This window comes from Ascaphus truei, chromosome 7 (genome assembly GCF_040206685.1).
Source record: "Ascaphus truei isolate aAscTru1 chromosome 7, aAscTru1.hap1, whole genome shotgun sequence".
Lineage (NCBI taxonomy): Eukaryota > Metazoa > Chordata > Amphibia > Anura > Ascaphidae > Ascaphus > Ascaphus truei.
In genome coordinates, this window is record NC_134489.1 from 41,440,079 (window position 1) to 41,454,853 (window position 14,775).

At 51.2% G+C, this 14,775-nt stretch overlaps 1 protein-coding gene across 23 annotated transcripts in view; it reads right to left on the reverse strand.

The window, feature by feature from the left end:
• Positions 1-14,775, reverse strand: part of UBAP2L (ubiquitin associated protein 2 like) — a 41,529-nt gene that overhangs the window by 10,133 nt on the left and 16,621 nt on the right. For 5 of the 23 annotated variants that reach the window (XM_075607955.1, XM_075607957.1, XM_075607971.1 and 2 more), the window contains exons 15-27: positions 14,567-14,742; positions 12,217-12,415; positions 11,890-11,944; positions 10,916-11,093; positions 10,424-10,490; positions 9,354-9,552; positions 7,948-8,036; positions 7,430-7,483; positions 7,133-7,214; positions 5,858-6,075; positions 3,926-3,985; positions 2,875-2,980; positions 411-530 (exon numbers count right to left, since the gene is read on the reverse strand). In XM_075607955.1, coding sequence (XP_075464070.1) covers positions 411-530; positions 2,875-2,980; positions 3,926-3,985; positions 5,858-6,075; positions 7,133-7,214; positions 7,430-7,483; positions 7,948-8,036; positions 9,354-9,552; positions 10,424-10,490; positions 10,916-11,093; positions 11,890-11,944; positions 12,217-12,415; positions 14,567-14,742 — 1,603 coding nt within the window. The remainder of the gene's footprint in view (positions 1-410; positions 531-2,874; positions 2,981-3,925; positions 3,986-5,857; positions 6,076-7,132; positions 7,215-7,429; positions 7,484-7,947; positions 8,037-9,353; positions 9,553-10,423; positions 10,491-10,915; positions 11,094-11,889; positions 11,945-12,216; positions 12,416-14,566; positions 14,743-14,775) is intronic. The other 18 variants (XM_075607967.1, XM_075607975.1, XM_075607966.1 and 15 more) reach the window with 11 other exon arrangements.

The window sequence follows — 14,775 nt, forward strand, 5'->3', positions numbered from 1 at the left end:
ACAGGTCAGGGTTTTAAGGATATCCCTGCTTCAGCACAGGTGGCTCAGAGGCTGCCTTCGACTGAGACTCTGATTAAGCCATCTGTGTTGAAGCAGGGATATCATGAAAATCTGACCTGTTTGTGGCACTTGAGGATTGGAGTTGCCCGCCCCTGAGCTATGCTGCCCTCACCCAATAGTTTAAAGTACTTGCCATGACAGATTTTACAAATCAAAAAGGTTTTGGCAGCCAAACCCTGGGAGGTACAAAGCCGGGGGAGGGGAGGAGGCGGGGGGAGCATGAGCAGGCGAGGGAAGGGGTGCTGGCAAGCACAAAGGTTTAAGTGGAGCAGTGAAAAGGGGGTGAACAAACGGTAGTCGAGCCGGAAGCAGAGGGGGGGGAGAGAGAGAGAGAGAGCGGGCGCACTTACCAGCGGCTGGTCCCGTGGTGGCAGCAGCAGCAGTAGGTTTAGCCTGAGCAGCAGAAGCCCCACTAAATGCACCCTTACAGAAATCCCCCACGCTGGTAACCTGGCCCAAGTCATCAAAGCCTGCAAACAGACACAGCCAGAGCCTCAGAAGGTACACTCGCTCACCCACACTACGACAAACAGCCAAGCAGCGAGACCAATCCCCCGGAGGGTGCGCCTTACCAACGGCCACTAAGCCATGTGTCGCTCGCTGTGCATCTCTTCCCCCCCCCCCACCCCCCACTAACTGTAATGCAGGGGGCTTCTAAACCAGTGGATATCAGGGATCGCACAAGTTGGTCCCGAGTATTTCCCATGGTGAATGAACAAGCAGCTCATAGCTCAGGGGTGGGCAACGTGTGCCCTCAAGGGCCACCAACAGGTCAGGTTTTCAGGATATCCCTGCTTCAGCACAGGTGGCTCAATCAGTGGCTCAGTCAAAGAATGAGCCTCCTGTGCTAAAGTAGGGATATCGCCAATACTTGACCTGTTGGTGGCTCTTGAGGACTGGAGTTGGCCAGTCAACGACAGCCTCTTATTGAGCCACCTGTGCTGAAGCAGAGATACTGAAAACCTGACCTGTTGGTGGCCCTTGAGGACACGAGATGCCCACCCCTGTTATAGCTGCAGCGTAAGGGCTCATAAGCACAAGGTTTGTTACAATCATTTGCCATCAACAAAAACACAGACTACAGGCAGAAGTGGCCTCTCTCTTTTGGGAAGGGTGGGACCCCCAATGTGACTCAGGTGTTGCACACAGCTTCCGCCCTGCTGCTGCTCAGACCACCAGAGGGCACAGACGCTTTGCGGCAGGGAAAGGCGGAGGACAGAGGCACAAAAAAGGGGGGAGGGGACGAGGGGAAGACCAGTGCATTCAGCCGGAAGGGGGGGGGGGGGGGAAAAGGGAGACTCGTTCCATGTTAGGGCAGAGGGGAAAGGTCAGGGGTCACCAGGAGAGCCAGGTACAAGTCTGGAATTTTTACTTCATGGACCTCAGGGGATTTTTACAGAACCATAGTGTAAGCCGGGCAACAACACACCCCTCTAAGATACCGTTTGGTGCACACGGGTGGCCGCACACCTGTGTAAAGGAATCCGTGCTCTGCTACCTGTGGCACCAGCTCTTCATTTCCAACATAAAACACTACGGAATCGGCAACCCATAAAGCCACAATCTAGTTAAGTTTGCATTCTGCATTGTCCAGCGCCTTAAAATGTTGGTGCTGGAGTATCTTGTGTGATAAATACACAGCAGGATTCCTCCTACTACAGCTGCTAAATTAGTCTCTTCTCTAGCCCAGAGATAATGGAATTCAGAACCATTTGTCTTGCAGACAAGAAGTATATTTCTTGCACTAACATTTTGCCTGCATGTTTGGACTTTGTACAGGGACACGTGTTAGGGACCTCGGATAATTGCTCTTGGGTAAATACAATGAAGTCAATTCCGGATTGATACGGATACCCAGCGAGGGTCCTCAGGGGGCTGCAGGGCTCTCTATACACCTGTGTCTGCACCCCCAGCTTCCCTCGATGGTAAAGTGACAATGCTTAGAGAGATTCTGCTCCGGCCCCTGCTAACCAGAGCATATGTTCAAAAGTCAGCTGTTGACAACTAGGAGAGAAAGTGGCTGCTCCAGTCCTGAGCCAAGTGCTTTAAGTAGCGGCTGTGCATTTGCTAATGTTGCCATGGACACGGTCGTCTGCGCCATCCATCGGAAACACAAACTCCGAGCCATCTGGCGTGATCTCATGTCAGAGTTGGCGGTATCGTGATCTCAGGGACGGTCTTTTTGGCAATACGTTAAACATTAATATTTACATGAAGTGCTTCTGGGGAGCAGCAAATACAAGAGGCACAGCCCCTGCGCATATCCTAGGTAATGACGGACTCAAACCTGGGGCTCATTAACCTGGAACCTAACAATACACATTCTTTGCCGAGATAGGCCCATATTTACCCAGTAGTGCTATGCCGCAAGACACCTCGTGGGTTATTCACTTGAAAGGGCTGTACGTCCGTCTCGCTGCCCTAAGGTGTCCAATGGCATAGAACCGCTTACTAATTACCAGCGACATCCTTTTAATTAGCTCATGCTTGGTTGTTCTGCGTTCCATTACTTTCTATGCTGTAGAACGCCAGCGATACCGGGTTCTAAATGTAATGGCTTTAGGACACTCGATGTCCGCCAATGCTCCCATTAAAGCAGGGGTGCTCAACTCTGAGTGCTCAAGACCCCACCCAAACAGGTCTTCAGGATATCCCTGCTTCAGCACAGGTGTCATAACCTGTGCTGAAGCATGGATAGCCTTAATTCCTGAACCGGGGGAGGGGGCTTGAGAACCCCTGCATTAAAGTAATGGAATTGAGTCTCTTCTGAACTGGACAATAAAGCGTATCTGGGGTCTCCTGGGTTTCCCTTACCGGTATTGTATGCGTGGGAGCCGTAGCTGGGAGCTTGCTGGAAAGCAGCGGCTGATGTGTTAACGCCAACATTCACCCCGTGCTGCTTGGAAGAGGTAGGAGCCACCTGGGTGAGAAAAGGGGGGGGGGGGGAACACAGACTGTGTGTGAGCCAGACCCCCGGAGCCGGACATTCATCCAACCCCCAGGACTGGGCAGTCTCACTGCTGAAGGGGACTGCAACACAGGGCTCCAAAACCAGACACTGAGCGCGAGGTATACACATTACCAGTGTGTGCACGCAGGTGCGGGAGGCTGGCTTTACCTTCGGTGCCCGATCCGTCACCTTCTTAAGGCTAACTAAATTACCACTACGGATATTCTAGGGCCAGGGGGTGGCCAACTCCGGCCCTCGAGAGCTACCAACAGGTCAGGTTTTCAGGATATCCCTGCTTCAGCAAAGGTGGTCGAAGACTGCACCACCTGTGCTGAAGCAGGGATAGCCTGAAAACCTGACCTGTTGGTAGCTCCAGATTAGAAGCCCACCCCTGCCCTAGGGTGCCCCCCTCACAGTTTAGTTATACCAATCTAGTATTTGATCCTTGAATCCAAACCAGATTCTCTCATGGTTATTTTCCCAGGATATACTTCCAGCAAATGTTTTTCTTGAGCGGACCATTCTTCTTTGGACTCATGGAATGTATACACGAGAAGAATAAACATGGAATGAATATATATAACCATCTATATATCTACATGCATGTACATGATGTATTTTTATTGATACACGTGCACACAGGCACGCTGTTCTGCGTTGCAGACTCCCTCAGCAGTGAAGCGGTAACAGGATTGTGAGGGGTTCCTTTTTTACAGAGAGGCGCCAATGATCTCCCCCTCCCAAGGTGCATAGCGCTCGGGCTTCACCAAGACATGCGGAAGATGCAGGCTTGCTGCCTCGTTGCGTGACATTCCCTACAGACAACCAGTAAGCAGTGGCAAAATACAAGACACCCCCAGACCAGTGCCAGACCTGGAGAACACAGACCTCACCACAGAGAATTCTGGGACGTACCTGGAAGGTCTCCCCAAGATAAATGAGCGTCTCCGCTGCTGTCCCGTTCCCCTGGAGACTCTAGCAGTGCGCAGAGGCAGGGAAGTCAGAGGTAAGTTGGAGGGACATATCTGTCTCACTATCGCATCCGCCGGAGCTGGTGACATGGGGGGCTGAACCGGACAGGCTGGGAATGGGAGGAGGAGCAGACTGGGAGCGCTGCACTTTACTAGGGGTGGCAAGGAAAGCTTAAGCAGCTCTGTGTGTTCAGGGATAGGGGGGGGGGGGGGTGGGGGGAACTTTAACCCTCAGCTGGAAGTGACATTCATTACCAACTCATCCAATCCGCTTATAAGGAAAAAACGAAACATTTAGCACATCCCAAACACACAGATCCTTATTAACTCCCCGTCTGTCTGGTGGCCTCACCTGCTACCCCCTGACTGACACAGTCACACTCTCTCCTCCTCCCCACCCCCCACACCTTATTATGGACTTGCTTTATTCATGTTCAGAGTTGGGTGGTGGGAATTACAGGGGCTTCAGTTGGCATAGGAAGCTGAAATAATTGCCAGGGACTGTGTTTTTTGGCCGGGGGTCTCTGTTTTCATAATGGAAGCAGTATCTGTTTGTTAGAACTGTATGGTATGGGGGGGGAGGCGGGTTGGCGAGGGTAGGAGTGGGAGGTTTCAGTTAATGGAGCCTGGAGCAGCACTAAACACTGCCAAGCCCAGTGGTAACAAGGAGAGCTCTAAGAGAGCAGCATGGGTAACTTTTATTTAAAATCCTTTTATTAAGCATGAAGATATTTACAATCAGGCAAAAAACAAGACGTTACAGCATGGGGAGAACAGCAGGGAGTGAAACGGTGTTCAGGCAGCAAGACAGCATAGGGCACAAAGCTCAGTAATACATTCCTACCACCATGACCTCCAGCACCGCAGTGCCACCGATCAGCTGCCGGCTTACAGGGGACACACGCTGCAGCTCTCCAAAGAACTAACTGCAAGCGATTAGATTGCAGCGACAATACAACTCCTCCGTAATTACAGTTAACTGGAGAACGGCAGATGGTGGGAGGATAGAATACAGACGTGGTGGCTGCAGAAGAAGCTTCCCACACCTCGGCCTGAACAATGGTTCTCCAGACAACCATTTACATAATGTATGTGAGCAGGCAACACTGATCATTGTAGCCCTTATACCAGTGTGGACAACTCCAGTCCTCAAGGGCCACCAACTGGTTCTGTTTTAAAGAAATACCTGCTTCCACACAGGTGGCTCAGTCGTTGACTGTGCAAGCTGTGCTGAAGCCGGGATATTCAGAAAACCTGACCTGTTGGTGGTCCTTGAGGACTGGTGTAGACCATCCCTGCCTTATACCACAGTAGCAAGATCTGTACTGTGAGCCCTGCAGAGCATTGCCCGATCACACGACTACCCACCGAGTCCCAGAGATCAATTCTATGAGCAAGTCTCCAAGTCTTTGTTCCCACCCCTGGAAGATTATAATTTGGAGGTGGGAGATACAGTGGTGTTGGGGAGCAGACTCATTAACAGACACCTTGAAGGCAGGTCTGCTATAATGGTGCACGGTGAGGAAACTTCACACAGTGGGATCCAATATCATGTACAATCCCCCAAAATAATACAATGATCCTGCCCATGAAAATAATTAATATTGGAGGGGGATCGAAGAGCAAGACCTCTCGGATAATCAGAACGCAGGACTAGAAGAGACGGGCTCACTCCAAAATAGTGCGGGCAGGGGGGGGGGGGGGGGGGGGGAAATAATCCAGTCACGTGAACCTTGAATTTGCAGAAACCCCACAGGTTTGATATGTATTCCTTTCGCAGAGCGTTCCAGGAAAAACCCCCAAAAACTCCCCACATGCGCCCCCTTCCCTCCCCTCGCCTGGATGTCACACGTTACTATTGGAAATGCGCACTCACAGGGAACACGGCGGGCCCATACTGGAAAGTGCTGGGGAGCCCCGGTACCCCGGTGTAGTAGGGTAGGCTGGTGTAGCTGTATCCGGGCGGCAGCGCCGGATTAAGGAATGTTTGCTGGGCGGTATGGTGACCCTGTGTCTGGCTCTGTTGTGGCTGCGCCAGTGTTGTGGCCGGAGCTGGCGACGATGCGTCTCCACGGCTGAACTTGGCGAGTTCACCTGCACACAGGAGAGAGAAGATGCCCCCGCCCGCATTAGCACCAAGGGAGAGAGCCAGAAAGAGACACACGGCATGACTCCTATAAAGCCGAAATATTTACCGATAACTGATCAATTAACCTCGCTTCCATCATGCAAAACATGGTTGTGTGCTTGCTCTAAGGCAGGAGGGGCCAACTCCAGTGCTCAATGGCCTCCAACAGGTCAGGTTTTCAGGATATCCCTGCTTCAGCACAGGTGGTGCACCTGTGCTGAAGCAGGGATATCCTGAAAACTTACCTGTTGGTGGCGCTTGAGCAATGGAGTTGGCCACCCCAGCTCTAAGGGCTGTAGTATTGTATTTCCAGGTGGAGCATCAGCTCAGAACACAGATGGAGCTGGCCTTGCCACACTGCACAGTCATGCCCCATTGCAGTTTAATCGCAACTCCAGGTTTCCGTGGCATGCGCTGTTCCCCAAAGCCACTGGAAAAGCCACAAAGGATCAACTGGAATGTAACGCGTGGGCTCCCCCCAGGAGAATATACACACCTGCCACTAGTACCTTTTGACTTTACAGTATCAGGATCATGTATCCAGTGAATCGTTTGTTTAGCGCAGTCATGATGACAACCACCTGTGCTGAAGCAGGGCTATCCTGAAAACCTGTGCAGTTGGTGGCCCTTGAGGACTGGAGTTGCCCACCCCTGCTCTGTCATTGAGATGACCTTCCAACAGCTTCTTTGAGCTAGATAATTACCAGGAATCCTCTATTCCCCAAACCTAAATCGGGCCCCTCTCATTCGCTGTTAAACCCCCCCCCCCTCCTCCTCACACACATTCTCACAGGGACAAGATTTCTTCGCCTGCTTACGGATTAAGACTGTTGTGCCACCAGGCCGGCCCACCTGTTATTCCCCTCTTAGCCGCACAGCACACCCATGGCAGTCTCCCGCAGAGCATGTTCTGCATTAAGGTAGCAGAGTGGTGAAACGGTTATTTACCAGAGCCCGGTCTGTTACATCTGGTACTGAATCACCAGCTCCTCACATACCCAGCCTCGCCAGCGCCGGACCTACCTGAGTAAGGGTTACTCGCCAGGCTGGCGTCCCTCCCAGTCAGTGGAGTGTTGGGAGTGGGAAACGGGATGCTGTAATAATCCTACAGGAGGGAGATCAGGTACATTGTGACGTCCGGACACAATAACGACCACATTTCATAGCACTGAAGGGGTTAAGCCCCACACAGCGTACGAACACAATTTATGGCATCTTCCCCAAGCTGTCCTTGGTCATACTACAACGCAGGCGAGCAGTCAGTAGGACTGCGCTGTGGAATATGATGGCGCGCCAACAAAGGACGGACATTATACTTACCAACGGGAACCGCGTCTGCAGCATCTGCAATTCGTCGTAACCATAAACCTGTGGCTATAAAACAGAGCGCGTGTTAGCGCGTATTGCAGATTGCACCCCATCAACTGTACAAGAGCCCCTTATACCCTAATTGACCTACTGACCATCAGCGACCTTAGGAAATGATCTACTCAAGGCAGCCTTTTGCAATGTGGTACAGTCCTTTAAGGTCTCGTCAGTCCTTTACCAAGTCGGTTGTCCTCAGCTACAGGCAATATCTAATACTAATGACTCTGAACGTGCCGAGTGTGGGAGTCAGATTGAACTAGGTCAGACCGATACGATCTGCCCCGTTAATCGCAACTCCGCGTTACTGTTGCATGCACTGTCCCCCTTCTTAGCCACAGGAAAGAGCAAGGAAGGGTCAACTGGCATGCCCCCCAAATCTCAGCCTCCGCGCCCCCCCCACCCCAATCCCAGCATCCGCACCCCACCCCACCACCCCAATCCCAGCCTCCGCCCCCCAAGCGGGCACTTACGGGATAGGCGTGTAACAGACCGGGCCCCATTATGTATGGGTTTGGTAGCAGCGGGGGAACTCCCGGGGGAAGGTTTGGAGGCGCTTTACCTGCGAGAGACAGAGGAAAATGATGAATAAAGCAGTCCATGTAACGCTCAGCTCCCGGGGAGCTACTTACGCTGCACGTTTATTTCTTATGGTTTTAAGACTCCTTCACCAGACATTAGGACCGGGGTTGGCAAACTCCAGTCCTCAAGGGCCACCAACAGGCCAGGTATTAGGGATATCCCTGCTTCAGCACAAGTGACTCAAACACTGGCTCAGTCAATGATTGTGCCACCTGTGCTGAAGCAGGGATATCCTTAAAACCTGGCCTGCTGGTGGCCCTTGAGGACTGGAGTTGGTCACCCCTGCAATAGGATGGCCAGTGTCACCTCTATTCCCCTCACTGATTTTACTTAGAACGATGTATTTTATCCTCACAAAACGAGCCTAAATGAAACGGCCTACAAAGTCCCTCTGTGTCAGTGACCTCGTATAAAAAGCTCAGGGTCATGCAGCGTCTTTAAAGCCTGCGTGCTGTTTAAATGGCCGGCCTGGTGGGATGAAGGAAGTGGGAATAACAGCCGGAGATGCCGCTACTGCCGGCTTTGGGCCCAAATCAAAAAGGTTAAAAAAAAATATCATTCTTCAATAAAATCTAAAACGGCGTTTACAAAAAACAAAAATAAAGGGAACCCCGCTTTACACCATCACACTGGGCTCAATTCAGGTCATTTGATGGGGAATACACCTTTAAATAAGCCATGCTACACGCCCACCTTGTGTGGCTGAAAATCTGGCCCAACATGAAGGTGAGCGCAGTGATGGCCGCTCAGCTCCTGTTTGCATTCCCATCCTCGAGAACACTGGGGGATTTTACTTCTACGCAGAGGAGTTGGGTTTCCACAGAGCAGGAAAATCTGCTGCATTAATCCGATTAAACACCGGCATTTAAAGATCCTCCACACAAAAGGCTCTTCAACTGCGGTATCCCCTGGTCATCGTCATTTGCATAGCTTTCCATGCCCCTTCATTTGTTTTACTATATATAGCTCTCTACACCAGGGGGGGGGGGGAGGGCGCTCAACTCCAGTTAAGATCCACCAACAGGTCAGGTTTTCAGGATATCCATGCTTCAAGCACAGGTGGCTCAATCAGTCTTTGACTGAGCCATCTGTGCTGAAGCACGGATATCCTGAAAACCTGACCTGTTGGGGCATCTTGAGGATTGGAGTCGAGTCCCCCAGCTCTACAGGATAATCGCAATTAATTCCTGATCACTCGGGTCGAACCAGACACAGGACGTGTGATCGATATTCCCCCCCCCCCCCCCCCGCTCCCCCCAACACTGCCACGATTATGTATTATGCTGGTTGCATTAACCTCTCCAAGGGATGGCACCTGAAGTGGTGGCGACAGAGCTACGTGTTGAAGGGGCCATAGCAGAGCTGCTGCCCAGACCCAGGCTGCTGACACTAAGGCTGGCGGAGGCCGGCGGAGCAGAAGGGACGGTGCTGGAGGCCGTGGAGAAGGTGGCGACGGATGGATGCAGCAGGCTGGTCTCGGTCTCCACGTTGGTGTGCTGTCAGCAGACAGAGCAGAACTTAAACGTGAGCACTTCACATGCACGGTACGCGGGACATGCACATGGAGGTCTGGGAGGTTTCCCAAAAGCGCTGTACACACACACACACACACACACACACACACACACACACACACACACACACACTAGACAACCTCTTGCTGGTGCATTACAGAGTATCACAACAAATTCACACCTCTCCAGGACAGCTACTTGAGCAGGGGCAGCCAAATCCAGTCTTCAAGGGCCACCAACTGGCCAGGTTTCAAGGATATCCCTGCTTCAGCACAGATGGCTCAATCAGTGACTCATTGAGCCACATCTGCTGAAGCAGGGAGATCCTTGAAACCTGACCTGTTGGTGGCCCTTGAGGACTGGAGTTTGCCACCCCTGCTCAAGTAGCCGTTACTGAACAAATGCTCTGCTTTCTGTGCCCTGATCTCACATGGTCGCAAAACACAGCTGAGCATGTGCAGTCTTGCATATTGGGACACACAATGTTAATGGGTTCAGTGGTGGGGCCCAGAACCGTGTCAGGACGCCACGTGAAGATTGCAGCAAAATGTTCACGATTTCTTTACACGTCTTTAAACCTGTTCACCTACACAAAGAGCGAACGCAGCAAGATGATCAGCCAACAAAAAAGGTGACGATACGCATTCTGGCATCGCCACGCTACTGTCGCATGCACTGTCCCCCCTTCACGGTTACAGTAACAAGCCAAAAAAGGGTCTTCTGGCATGCGTCATCAATGAGATGAAGGGATGCGTCCTGCAGTGCAGGGCTTTGGGGACGGATGAATCCGGTTAGAAGCTTTCCCGGCATTCAGAATGTAGTGACCACTCGGCCGCCCCCGGACTGTACTCACCAGAGGTGTAGAAGTCGAGGTTCTTACAGCGGATGAGGCAGATGTCGGATGTTGGGAAGGTAACGTGCTAGGCGGGGAAGAGATGGCCATGTTAGTTTGGGGCCATGAGTAAGGGGGTTAACATCTGGGTAAAATCATACCAATTATTCGTAAACAGTCACTTTGTAAACCTGGTGAGCGGATAATTGGGACGAGTGTGATTTCCTCTGGCTACTCCCGTGTGTAATAGAACTGCGTTCAACATGTGACCACCTCTCCCCCACATTCCTACTTTTATGGGCACTGAGGGGGGAGGGGTAATGAGAGAATGAGGCCCAGGATTTGTGCCGAATTGCCAAAGAAACTAAAAGTAGCTAAACATAAGCACATTTACATAAGAGATTGACTGTTACATTGTTTAATTAGCTCCCAAGGATTGTAACTTATCAGAAATCACCAAACATCAGCGGCCACAGATGTAACTCCCACTGCCACCCGGACATCCCCGGCTACCTGCTGAGCTGCGTGGAGGCACCGGCGCTTTGCAGCTCCTCGATGTGGCTCATGTTACTCAGCTGGGAGGAATGCTGGCCAGCGGGGGACAGCAGAGAGGTCGCAGACACTGGGTCGCTGTGGGGAGCGATGCTGGGTGCAGGCGGCGAATCCGCTTTCACTGTGGGGACCGAGGGAACTGCAAATAAGTGAGAGAGTGTGAGGCGGGCAGAGGGGAGGCGATGAAGCGGGCAGTCGAGGAAGCGGGCAGAGGGAGGCGATGAAGCGGGCAGGCGAGGAAGCGGGCAGAGGGAGGCGATGAAGCGGGCAGGCGAGGAAGCGGGCAGAGGGGAGGCGAGCAGAGGGGAGGCGATGAAGCGGGCAGGCGAGGAAGCGGGCAGAGGGGAGGCGATGAAGCGGGCAGGCGAGGAAGCGGGCAGAGGGGAGGCGGCAGGTCAAACTAATCAGACTTCCCTCTGCTGACAAGTAAATGCCAACACCTTCACTGCCAAAAGTGCCATGGGGCTGGATATATTAATATCAAGTATCACTACATATTAAGGGCAGCAGCACTATTTTCAGGGGACTGAGGATTTCTTTATCTATTTGGAACTTTCAGGAAGAAACTCCACAACCGTAATCCAAACAATATACACAGACTGTGGCGCTGCAGCATGATCAGTCAGAGCTGGCTGATCGTTCTGCTGCCAACGCCTTATTACTATCGCATGCACTGTCCCCCCTTAACGGCTACAGGAACAGCCAGAAAGGGTCTACTGGCATGCAGGGTCACGGTCCTGTAATGGTCAGGGAACATGGCGGAGAGAGCATAGTGCTACTCCATACAATCCGTAGCATTCATTTGCAGGGGAATTAAATAGTAAAAATTAAGCCTGTCAGACACCTGTTTGTAGATTTATTGTATACCACGTGTGAATAAACTTTTAGGATACGATCAGTTAGAGCCCATGCTATGAAAAGGACACAATACACACCTTCCCCTGATCCAGCCGTCTGTAATGTGGGGGCCTGCACAGAGACAAAACCATTCTAGAGGGGAGAGAGGGGAGAGGGCTGTAAATTCCATCAGCAGATCATTTCAATCTGACGGACTCCTATAATCCGTGTTCAACTAAAACAGAAACATCATTAACGTATACGATGCAGAGTTCATATTTGCTGTACAGCACAAAGTACCTCTCCTCCAGTGGAGGGGTTAGAAAGTCTCATTACTTCATACTCCAGCCAATCCCTCGTCAGATCAGAGCTCGATACCAGAGACCAAACCGAATGAAAGCTTCCAGCGACCCTGATGGGCTCACCTTGGACTGACCGATGTCCTTCTGCGGGGAAGAGGATGATGAGGTGATGGGGTTGGGGTAGCGCCGGGTCTGTGTGGATCTTTGCTCGTACAGAGGGCCCTGAGCGCTGCTTGGAGAGGTATACGTTGCTGCCTGTATGGTGCTGCCCTGGTAACCACACTCCGGACTCTGGTTCGTCACAACAGAGCTCGACGTTTCACTGCAAGAAACACGAGATTTCAGGGAGCTATTGACATGCTGTAACCACACTGCAGAAGTGCATCAGGGGCGACCAACTCCTGTACTCAAGAGCCACCAACCGGTCAGGTTTTCAGGATATCCCTGCTTCAGCATAGGTGGCCCAATCAGTTGCTCAGTCAAAGACCTGTGCTGAAGCTGGGACTAATTGAGCCACCTGTGCTGAAGCAGAAACATCCTGAAAACCTGACCTGTTGGTAGCCCTTGAGGACGAGAGTTGGCTACCCCTAGCATACATTTTCTCTGCTTGCTCGCACTTCTCCCTATAGCAAACTGTGTGACCACAGCAGGAAGACAGAGTAACAGAAGCATCTGATGCGTCTCCTGCAAACGTCGCATTACTATCGCATGCACTGTCCCCCCTTTAAGGCTACAGACACAGCCAAAAGGGTCTACTGGCATGCAGCAGCGCCGCCCTGCTGGGGGAGCACCACAGCAGGACATTGAGAGCGGAAATGAACTCTTTACTGCTGACCATGTATACGGTGCTTCACGTTACAAATATACATCTGCACAGCGTCATTCCGGGATTCCCAACGCCCTTCCAACGAGGGCGGTATCACAGGAGCTTGGGAGGTAAAGGGTTTACACATGGAGGTGCAGGCACAGGTGTGACAGAAAGGAGGCAGCGCTGAGCAGAGTGCAGGCCACGGGTAGGGGCGTGGTAGGATACACAGCTTATACATAGGGTGGCACATAGTCTGCCATTTTGGATGCGCTTCATATTATGGACAACTGCAATGTTTATCAATTTGGGGGGGGGGGGGGGGCCTTCCACAATCCTCATCAGTATCAATATATATTTGATACATACAGCATATACTCTATGAACTTCCCAGACGTTTGCCGATTGATTCTGATGAGCTCTTTCGTTCTGCAAAACACACAGCCCACTGAGCCCAGCAATAAGGAAAGCATCACCCCCCCATTACTATATCTACAGGCAACAGCTAGGAAAAACCTCCACTACCGCACACTAGGATTAAGAGGCTCCCACACACCAAACGTAAGCCCTGGTCTTACATGTGGGTAACCGGACTGTCTGGGCACAGCAGGATGATCGGACAATAGAATGTTCACAGCTGCATTGAATCTCAACCACCCTAGTATACATCTGCATTGCCCCAAAGGCGGACAGCCTTTGGCGCAGCCAAAGGGTGTGAGCTATTTGGTGATGTTAAAGCTGCACTATTTCAATCTGAAACTCACACGCCCTTTATCCCCTGTACCCAATTTTCCAACTATCTGTCCATGACATTTTATTTATTTATTTATAAAATATTTTACCAGGAAGTAATACATTGAGAGTAACTCTCGTTTTCAAGTACGTCCTGGGCACAGAGTAAAACAAAATAATACATGGTTACAAATACAGTTACATAAATGAACAAGGTATACATTATATACAAGACATTGCATGCACAGTTGAAGAAAATATATATTATGAGCGTATGAAACAGTTACAGACCAGATTCAAATGTGAGACAGCCTTAGATTTGAAAGAACTTAAGCTGGTGGTGGATATGAGAGTCTCTGGTAGGTTGTTCCAGTTTTGGGGTGCACGGAAGGAGAAGGAGGAACGTCCGGATACTTTGTTGAGTCTTGGGACCATGAATAGTCTTTTGGAGTCTGATCTCAGGTGATAGGTACTGCATGTGGTAGGGGTGAGGAGCTTGTTCAGGTAGCTGGGTAGCTTGCCCAGAAAGTATTTGAGGGTGAGACAGGAAAGGTGAACTTTGCGCCTAGACTCTAGTGATGACCAATCTAGTTCTTTGAGCATTTCGCAGTGATGTGTGTTGTAGTTGCATTGGATTCACATGTCTGTGAAATGACTATTTAACCCTGTTCTTTTAATGTAATCATGTATTGTGATAACTGTGCCCAGGACATACTTGAAAACGAGAGGTAACTCTCAATGTATTACTTCCTGGCAAAACATTTTTTATAAATAAACATATTTAAAATATACTGGAAATAAACTAAAACTCAACTCTTGATAAAGAATGCACAGACTGCAGGAGAGCGCAGTCTGGGGAGCACAGCGGGTACCACTGCTGTGTCACACAGAGGCATCAGAGCAGTTAGGGGGCCCAGCACCAGCTTCACACACTACCTTGCAGGGCTGGTGTACATCAAGCTGTTCAGAGACTGGCTCATAGGTGCATTGGTGGTGGGCGACGGCTCGTACTCCGGGAGGACGGGCTCAGAGCCGAACTGCAACGCCCCAAACTGCAGGTTTAACCCGGATATGTCGGAGGAGCCGGGCATTTCCACCGCAAGAGCCGGGATCTGGAAATTTGGGAAGGGAACGGTTACACACAG